Genomic DNA, 10,770 nt, shown 5'->3' with positions numbered 1-10,770 from the left:
CTTTTCTCCTTTAATCCACTCCTTCTCTCCTTTGATCCTCCCCTTCTCTCCTTTAATCCTCCCCTTCTATACTTTAATCCTCCCCTTCTCTCCTTTAATCCTCTCCTTTTCTCCTTTAATCCTCCTCTTCTCTCCTTTAATCCTTTCCTTCTCTCCTTTAATCCTTCACTTTTCTCCTTTAATCCTATCCTTCTCTCCTTTAATCCTCCCCTTATGTCCTTTAATCCTCTCATTATCTACTTTAATCCTCTTATTATCTCCTCTAATCCTTTCCTTCTCTCCTTTTATCCTCTCCTTCTCTCTTTTAATTCTCTTCTTCTCTCATTTAATTCTCTCCTTTAATCCTCCCCTTCTCTCCTTAAATCCTCCCCCTCTCTCCTATAAACTACACAAACATAGAATATTGGGAATAATAAAGACGGACTCAACTGTGACAGATGTGACGAATCTTTTAGACACGCAACATCATATCTTCTATCGCCAAGGTGTGTAAAGGAAAGGTAGAAACTATTAAGCTTACGCAAAAGGAATTGAGTTCTTGCCACAAACTCTGAAACCGTATATCATTCAATTCCAATTTCGTAGACCTTAGATGTTTCAAACTATGAATTCTGTTAGATCAAATGATATAAGTTTGAAATATCAAAGATGTACGACATTGGGTTCCAAAGATAAAGGGATTATATAAATAAATTCAGAGTTTGTGGCAAAGACTCAATTCCTTTCTCTTCGACTTATCTTAATGTATTCCCAGTTATTTGTAAAAAAAACTTTCCAGAGAAGAAAAATTGTGTTCCTTAGCCTAACATTGGACTAATCCGACTCGTACTTCGCATATATTCTCAGTCTAAAACAAAAACTAAAAATAAAATAAAATTATACCACAGCTATTTTTTTCTGCAAGATGGAGTGGGATAATCCACCAAAAACCGTAAAAATGTAAAAAAAAATTCAGGATTTTTGCAATTATTACTTTTTTACTGTAGCTAGAAACAATCCCATTGTGGTTCTAAATTCTACATGTCCAGGGTTGTAAACGTGAGTGAGTAAGTTAAAAAGAAATATCAAGGCTACGTAACAATTAAAAACCGACCCAGTCTTGAAAATTGATGTACAAATTTTATAGCTGTCTGGATTTCTGTGATATAGTTTTGGTGCGATTTTATATTTCAGCTACACCGCTGTTATTTAATGACCTAGACCTATCTAGCCGATCCAAAGAATATCTATAAAATATTGGGTTTACTTTAGACCTCACAGATTTAGAAGATAGGACAATAGAGACGTCATGTTGTTAGAGTTTATTTAATAGATAGGACAATAGACGCCATGTTATATGCCATGTTGTTATAGTATATTTAATATATAGGACAATAGACGCCATATTAGACGCCATGTTGTTATATTATATTAGATATATAGAACAATAGACGCCATGTTAGACGCCATGTTGTTATAGTTTATTAAATATATAGGAGAATAGACGCCATGTTTTTATACTAACCTTAAAACCTTAATCAATATAATGAAAGATATCATAATTTTCTGGCTTGAAAAGTGACCAATTCTGATATTTTCTCCCCTGTCTTTGAAGCCAAATATACGCCAGTCACTTTTTCAGAGAAAACTAAAACGAAAAAAGACAGTTTTCAAAACAAAACCAAAGATGTCTAATTCATACTTGATCAGACAATGCCTTAGAGGTTACCGTTGTATATCGGACATGCCACTCTATCGATGGAGGGTCATTTGAAATAATGTTTACAGTCCCCTAGAAACATTTCCTCTCTTAAAACTGAAGAAGAAAAAATTTCGTTTCCTTTAAATCCCACTTTCTCATTCAACAACAAAATTACGCACGGTCCTTTCTGTATAATCTGTGTCCCAGTGACTCTTGTTGAGCTAAAAATGACGATATATGTTGAGGAGCGTGAAGAATGCTACATAAATATATATATATATATATACAATATATAGTGGATACAGTTCATATATTTAGTATCCCACACCTGCCAGCAGTCCTTCAATCCTGATCAGTTTAAACTCATTGGATAATAATAATATTAATATTCAAGGGAAGGGGTTATAAGAGATTTAGGATGATCTACCTATGGAGGGGGTAGAGGGAGTGTTTTAATACAGAAGTGTTTTCGATATTTTACAAAGAAAGGAAGAAATTTTAAAGCTTAAGGAAGAAAAATCAAGTTCTGAAATGAAAAAAGTGAATAAATCAGGATTTAAAAAAGAAAGAGTTTGCATAGTAAGAAAAGATTTTTAGGAACTACCCCATTGAAAGCTGAAAACGGAAAACTGAGAATGAATGAGACGGATTGAACAATGAGCACCTTGTTGAGAGAACCTTGTTGTTGCACCAAACTCCGTGACTAGTGAATACACCTAGAGAGAACCTTGTTGTTGAACCGAACTCCGTGACTAGAGATAACCTTGTTGTTGAATCGAACTCCGTGACTAATGAATTCACCTAGAGAGAACCTTGTTGTTGCACCAAACTCTGGGACTTGTGAATACACCTTTAGAGAACCTTGTTGTTGCACCAAACTCCGGGACTTGTGAATGCACCTTGAGAGAACCTTGTTATTGAACCGAACTCCGTGACTAGTGAATACACCATAGAGAGAACCTTGTTGTTGAACCAAACTCTGGGACTAGTGAATATACACCTAGAGAGAACCTTGTTATTGAACCGAACTCCGTGACTAGTGAATACACCTAGAGAGAACCTTGTTGTTGAACCGAACTCCGTGACTAGAGAGAACCTTGTTGTGGAACCGAACTGCGGGACTAAGATAAATGATATTTACTTCTCTTTACTCCGTGTTCTGCTAATTATACATATTCTTCTCACCAGTGTCAATCTCAAGCTGTTCAATACAATTCTACAAATGACAAATACATGCAAGCCTGATGCACATTGCGCGCCCTATATATATATATATATATTCATCATGCTCGTATATATGGAATACATTCACTTTAAAACATTTTCAGTTCGCATAAAAGATGTAATATACAAACCAGAGCGTTGAAATTAATTAACAAATAAATATTGAATAAAAAACATGTTTAACTGTCGAAGTTAATCAAAGTCCAGAAGTAACAAAACACAGGTTTCTTTTACTTAGCATCATTCGACTTTCAGAATGTTATAGGAACTGAGTCCGAATTTAATGAATTTGAGCCGCGTCTCAAATCCACCAAAAACCGGTTTCAGTTTAGCGTCGGCTTAAATCGTGAAACATTAAACACAATTTTAAGTAGATCCTGACATATTTGAGCCGCGTCACATATTTAAGCCGCGGGCACAAATTCTCTAAATTCTGCCTCTGAACACTTACCCCAAACACTAATTTTTGAATTCATATATCTTTGCTTTGATTTAATATAATTCATGGTTAGAAATATTTAAGGTTACGAAATCAGTTTGCAAAGGTTTAGAGATTAGAAAGCGACAAGTAATAAGTTTCATTGAAAATATGACATGAAAATTATGACTATAGAACTATGAAATCTTTTTGGGGTAAAAGTCCTGGACTGAATGATGATCATTAAAACCTTGCGCTTGAAATCTAGAAAAAAACCTTGCGTTTGAAATATAGAAACTCTGAGATGTGGAAACCGTGCGCTTGAAACCTAGAAACCCTAACACGAGGAAACCTCGGGCTATCAAACTGAGGTTTCTTGTAGTTTTGAACCACACGTTTTTCACCAAGAAACCTTGAGTATAATAATGAAATATTGTGTTTAAAACCTTGTGTCTCCTGTGCTTCCATTATACAAGAATATTATTATGCATGAAACATGAACCAACTTGAAACTACTGTTTCTAGGCAAATATATAATTAAACCCAATGTATGTTAAAGAGAGTGTAGACTGTGACTATAGAGTGGGTGCATATTCGATTTACATCGATACTCTTAAAAGCTTTGTTTGGTCAAGAATGAATGAGAAATGCATTGTTGAATAGTTAGGGGTCAGGGGTAAAATTCAATAAACCTTTGGAACCCAGTTTCCCTGTGAAATGAGATTTATCGTATTTGCTATTCATCCTTAAAATATGACTGAAAAGTCGACAGCTGATTACTTTGTTATATTTAGTTTGACGTGGGCTCCCGGCCCTTTAAATAAACAGTCACTTGAAATTACACAGCCAGTCCCTTTAAGTATAAGGTTAGTAATTAAAATAAACTTGATTCAAACCAGAGATTGTAGTTGGATTATTGTTTAACGATTCTGTTATTTAAAACTTATAAAATAAAGATATACTTTTTTAAATATAATTTTCTTATATATTATGTTTTGAATAAAGTATCAGCTGAACACCTGCAAATAGGTTCATGATCTCTCTCAGAACATAATTCTTAGATTAAACACTATCAGGTGCAAGCTGTAAACATAAATACATTTCAAAACTATTTCATAATAATTCTGATTCTGAAAGATTTTGTTATTATAGAAATTGAACACTTGCCTCAATCTCTAATTATCTAATCCCTATAACTTTGCAACCTGATGGTTTACATCTTTGATATTAAAAACTGTGATCTAGTAGAACTAAGAGTTTGAAATAAATAAGGTCTACGACATCAGGTTGCCCAGATATAAAGATTTGAACCTAAAATATAAGGGCAGTCATTCCCTTGAAGGAAAAAATCTATATAATCTATATAATAAAGCTCTTCGCTTATATATATATGTGTTACCAGACCTATTACTGGCCAAACGGCGGGACCTATTTGAATAAAAAATTTTTAGGAAACCCATGGCTAAAATTTTTTTTGGCAATGTTTGAAATTCCTCGGGCAACGCCGGGCATTTCAGCCTAAATCATGATTTAATACCAAGCGCCGCGGGAAAAAGGCTTGAGTAACTACACTGTTAGAAAAACATTTCTTCCAAATCTGGTAAAATGCTGTCGAAGAACAAATAGGTTCCATGAAAACCACTAAAAAAACCTCCCATTACTTATATTTATTGTCACACTTCTTAACTTATTAACTTGACCAGAAAATGTTACTGTCACAGGAAATATATTGATTAAAACAAGAAAAAACTTCTGTTCCAGTATTTATAATGAGTGCTAGATAACATGCAAATTTGTCTATGAATAAAAATAAAAACCTGGGCAACGTCGGACACTGCAGCAAGTAGCTTTTATAACAAATAAGAAATGAAAGGTTAAAGAGGAGTAGTACAATCTCTCATTGTTATTCTCTGTTTATCTGTATACAATGTATATGTATATATTAGGATAAAGGAATTATCATGAAGTTTCTAACCCCAGGATATATCCAAGTATTGATCTAGTACTGTACTGTAGGATAAACTGACCAGGATATTAACCTGAACCATCTGCTCAGCAAACCTCAACCCAGGATATCTCCAGCTCTAGGTATTCAACTAGTTTTCCAGACAGCTCTGTAATTTGATACACAGTCGGATTTCGTTGAAAAATCATTTGTCTTTTCTGTAAGTTTATGCTCAATATGCTCATTTGTCTCTTTTCACCAATTCTTCGTTCTAATGTCAGGGGCGGAGAAATAATTTATTTTTCCGTCCTAAATCTTGAAACTAGTGGAACAGAAAGATAGATACACAATATTAGCATTTAAAAGGTTTCTAAGATTAAAGTTCTCCGAATTCTTGTGATTCATCCTTTATAAACTAAAATACGTATCTGCCCACATCAAACCTTTAGATGAGTTTATTTAAAGAAGGATATAGTCCAACTAGAGGGGGAAGGGGGGGGGGAGCATGTTTAAAAATTGGTAAATTGCGAACGAATAATTGTAAAATTTATTTATTCAAAAAAGGTTTTAATGTAACCCGTCCTCCTCCTCCTCCAGATTTTATTTATCTTATATAAGTATTCCACACACTCAATATTTCCATTTTATTGATAATTGAAATCATTTTTTAAGCTGCCAAAAAAAAAAACTGAATTGTACCTAGAAATAGTTAAGCTCAATGTTTTTAGTGTTCTATATAAACCTAAATGTCTAGTTCGTCGTTTTTTCAAGTTTATTATCCGCAGGTGTGAAAGATTCTTATCTTTTAGGTCCGTCCTTTGAAAAAGATCCCCCTGTATCTCCCCANATAGTTTCTACACTATCTACACTCTACACCGTAGAATCATGTTTATAGTTTCTACAGGGGAAGAAAGAAAAAATATGTATTTTCTCAAACAATTACAGGGTGTCCTGAGAATACATACTTTAAAGGGATTGTTCAGATTTTGGTAAAAGGGGAGTACTTTATACTAAAAAGAAATTGCATGTATATCTTAGCTCCGGTTTTTAAAATTACTTTAAAACCTAAAAAACAGACCAGCAATGATCTCTTTTGGTTGAATTCATCATTTTTATACGATTTCAACTATTTCACGGATTTCGGTTTTCAGCCTTCTTGCTTGTGACTCTAAGAGCTCCTAAATCAACTTTTTTAAAAAAGTCCTAAGAGTATTTACAACTTAATTCGAAGACGACAAATAATAGAAATCCGGGAAGTATTTCCAGGAAATTAATGCAGAATTATTTCACCATTTTAGGTCCCCTCTATTCAATAATTTATTCCTCCCACATAAACCTAGATATCTGAAAAAAATCCATTTTTAAATATTTATAAGGTATCTCCGATTATCTGATCCATATAGAGGTTCCATTTTTTATCTTGAGTACAAATTTTTAAATTCGTTCTGCAACACACACTGTCGTATTTTAGAAGCAAATAAATACAGTGAGACCGATAAAACTGTAGAATAGGAAGACGACTGTCTTAAACAAGATTTTTAAATTATCATGTCGCACGCGGCAGTTGTGATGTGAACACTCTGAACACAGAGCTTAATTGCTGAAATGTCGTCTTTATATTCCACAGTTCTATGGGTCTCACGAAATGAATAAATTGTCGAATGTACATCTATCTATGTATAAATGTCTAGAATGTTGAAATGATATGTACGATGTATATTAAATGAAGCATGAATTAATCTCCTATTGAATCTCTAGGACTGAAACCAACTGGTGTTATTAGTCTGATTAGAGTCGGATTCCAAGAGAGGTGTTTAAGCAAATCATTTAGGATACAGATGACCAGAATAAGAACAGAGATTAATTGGTTTATTTTAGAAACCAAAATGGCGCATCAAGGTTTACATTATATTGATTTAAAGATATTAGAAACAGATAGAATTTATTTTTATTTTCTTGGTGAATAGATACATTCAGTTTTTTAGATTTAATAAAGTCATAGAAAAAGTATGTTGTAGACGGAAAAGTTCAAACTGGTTTTATCCGGGTTTGAAATCTTCATTTTCTGAGATAAAGAAAGTATGATTGGGTGAGTTAAGTCAAACCTTAGGCCAGGTAAAAAGATATTGTTATTTTTAGTAACTGTGTAGATCGCTGTGAGGAACAATCTCATATAAAATTTGACCGATAAAAGCTTGAACCTTCCGTCTGTAATTTATTTGATCTATGGCAATATTCCAATAGATCACGTGACAGCAGAAGAAACCCAAGTCTAGGGCGGGTTCAAACTAGAATCCTTTAGCTTGAAATTACATAGGCGTGGCTAGGGGGGAAAGGGCGTGGGGTTGAAAAATTCAATTATATATCTGCATAAACTATACCCGTGGATAGGTTTAATAAAACCATCCAAATTAGATTAAAATATGATTATTTTATTTGCCACACAATTTAGTTTTTTAAATTTGATGAAAATCCCCAAAACATGCATTTAGTGGCGTTAACAGTATCTATATGTGTATAAAGGGTGGAATGCTAATAACTCAATCTTTTAACTTAAACGACAAGAGAAGGATTGAAGGACGGGGAGAGAAAGGAGAAGCTGGATGTATGGTAAGGATGAGTAGAAAAGAAGAGAAAGGAGAAGCTGGATGGATGATAAGGATGAGTAGAAAAGAAGAGAAAGGAGAAAGGAGAAGCTGGATGGATGATAAGGATGAGTAGAAAAGAAGAGAAAGGAGAAACTGTATGGATGGGAAGGATGAGCAGAAAAGAAGAGAAAGGAGAAGCTGGATGGATGGTAAGGATGAGTAGAAAAGAAGAGAAAGAAGAAGCTGGATGTATGGTAAGGATGAGTAGAAAAGAAGAGAAAGGAGAAGCTGGATGGATGGGAAGGATGAGCAGAAAAGAAGAGAAAGGAGAAGCTGGATGGATGGTAAGGATGAGCAGAAAAGAATAGAAAGGAGAAGCTGGATGGATGGGAAGGATGAGTAGAAAAGAAGAGAAAGGAGAAAGGAGAAGCTGGATGGATGATAAGGATGAGTAGAAAAGAAGAGAAAGGAGAAGCTGTATGGATGGGAAGGATGAGTAGAAAAGAACAGAACGAAGAAGCTGGATGGATGGTAAGGATGAGTAGAAAAGAAGAGAAAGGAGAAAGGAGAAGCTGTATGGATAGGAAGGATGAGGAGAAAAGAAGAGAAAGGAGAAACTGTATGGATGGGAAGGATGAGCAGAAAGAAGAGAAAGGAGAAGCTAGGTGGATGATAAGGATAAACAGAAAAGAAGAGAACGGAGAAGTTGTAGGGATGGGAAGGATGAGCAGAAAAGAAGAGAAAGGAGAAACTGTATGGATCGGAAAGGATCAGGAGAAAAGAAGAGACAGGAGAAGCTGGATGGATGGTAAGGTGAACAGAAAAGAAGAGAACGGAGAAGTTGGCTGGATGATAAGGATGAACATAAAAGAAGAGAACGGAGAAGTTGGAGGGATGGGAAGGATGAGCAGAAAGAAGAGAAAGGAGAAACTATATGGATTGGAAAGGATCAGGAGAAAAGAAGAGACAGGAGAAGCTGGCTGGATGGTAAGGTGAACAGAAAAGAAGAGAACGGAGAAGCTGGATGGACGGGAAGGATTACCAGAAAGGGAGAGAAAGGAGAAGGTAGGGACAGGAAGTATTATCAGAAACGGAGAGAAAGGAGAATATGGGGATAGGAAATATTATAAGAAACAGAGAGAAAAGAGAAGGTAGGGAAACGAAGAGAAAGGAGAAGATAGGGGTGGGAAGGAATAGCAACAAAGGGAGAGAAGAGTTAAAGAATATGAAGAATATGGAGAAAAAGCTCTAAAGTTGAAAGATAATACTAAAAAAGAAATTTATGTTATAAAATGAGGATGAAAGAGGAACAATGGAGGGAGTGTATAGAGATAGCATAAACCTGTTTTTATTTACATTAGATAAACCTTAAATCAAGAAGACTCAAATAACGATTTACAATTATTTAAGGAGTTTTAAAAGTGACGGAACAAAGTATCAAACATACACAGTTTGGAAAAATAATACTGATATTTTTTAGATAATTTCTAAAGGAATTGAAAGCGTATTATAATATTCAGAAACAACTCTAGTGGATTTGTAAGATCACTAAAAAATACTTAATCTTTACAAAACATCCTAAAATTGGGCTTACTCATAAACAAATCTAATTAAGCAAGAAAAAAAACATATAGATTTAAGATCCTTCTTTATTATTGTTGGTTCATATTATTTAATCAGATAAGTTAACTGGATGGGACAATGAGGGGTGAGGGAGGGGGGGGGGTTGATAAAATAAAGTTTTTTAAAAGACCTGTAAGTTTAACATCAAGATATCATGAAAAGAAAAAGTATAAAAATGATATAAAGATTTCTTTTTTCTAAACACCAGAAAGAACCATGGGAGATGAATGTAAGTGCACAGTTCAGGACCGGGTTCGGAGAAATATTCAAGATTAACAAGTTTCTTCAGTTCATCCTTGGTAGAGTGATAACAACCCAGTTCTTCTCCTTCCAATCATACTAATTTTCAATATTTTACACGGGACGGAGAAATCTTTGGTTTGGAATTTATAGATTCTAAGAAATAGTTCAACTCTTATTAGTTTCTTTGATAAAATTTAATAGATATACGCGAGAAATTTTGATTACAGAGTATAAACGTATAGTTAGTAGCGCCACACTCCGATTCTGTTAAATAAAACAAGATAAGGCTTTAATTTAAAGTGAATGTTCGTGAAAATTAAATGGGTATAGATAAACCATATCTTCAAACATTTTAAAATATTAATTCTATTAGAATTAACTTCTGTTTCATTGCTGGGATGAACTAAGCAAACACTTTTTTAAATCAAAACAAAAAGTGTAAAATGCATAATGAATTTGAATAAATTTTTTGAGAAACCTAAGTTTTTACGATTTTATTTTTAAAAACCTGCTTGTGAATACATTTTCATCTTTAACCTTTTCTTGACCATTTTTAAAATGTCAATATACAACGGTTAGATTTCGCTTACTTAAACCATCCAGTAAATCAAATCAAGAATGTTCACCTCTGAACTTTATAATATAACTTTAATGTAATAATTTTCCATCTTTAAATGTCATTTTGCTAATTTTAAAAAAAATAATATATATAATATTCGAATGCTATCAGATGCTCGAATCGCTTCAATGAAATTGAATCTTCGCCACAAACTCTTATTTTCTAATCCATAAATCTTCACAGCACCATGTCGTAGCTATTTCAAACTATGAATTATGCTACATCAAAAAAAATTTGAAATATCTTTACACAACAGGGTTGCAAACCTATAAGGATTCTAAATTTAACTTTTTTGTTAAAAGAAGATACTCAATTCCTTTGTTTGGTTTGAAATGTTCTCTTGAAATCCCTGAAATGTTCTAGATTTGTCTAGAATACAATAATATATTATGATACAGTTTAATATACCTGGAGAAAGGCGAATCTAAA

At 33.8% G+C, this 10,770-nt stretch overlaps 1 protein-coding gene across 1 annotated transcript; it reads left to right on the top strand.

Moving 5' to 3' along the window:
- The first annotated feature begins 8,303 nt into the window (after window positions 1-8,303).
- LOC111701401 (nucleolar protein 58-like) lies at window positions 8,304-8,852 on the top strand. Its single transcript, XM_023472678.1, has one exon. It carries the CDS (start codon window positions 8,304-8,306, stop codon window positions 8,850-8,852), a length of 549 nt encoding a protein of 182 aa, XP_023328446.1.
- The last annotated feature ends 1,918 nt before the right edge of the window (window positions 8,853-10,770 follow it).

The sequence above is a fragment of the Eurytemora carolleeae genome, unplaced genomic scaffold, assembly GCF_000591075.1.
Source record: "Eurytemora carolleeae unplaced genomic scaffold, Eaff_2.0 scaffold304, whole genome shotgun sequence".
NCBI classification, from domain to species: domain Eukaryota; kingdom Metazoa; phylum Arthropoda; class Copepoda; order Calanoida; family Temoridae; genus Eurytemora; species Eurytemora carolleeae.
Note: the sequence above shows the minus strand (reverse complement) of the source record. Positions and strands in the feature narration are given on the sequence as shown.

Excerpts from the sequence above, each read along its gene's own strand:
- LOC111701401 (XM_023472678.1), top strand. The coding sequence starts at position 8,304 with ATGAGTAGAAAAGAAGAGAAAGGAGAAGCTGTATGGATGGGAAGGATG.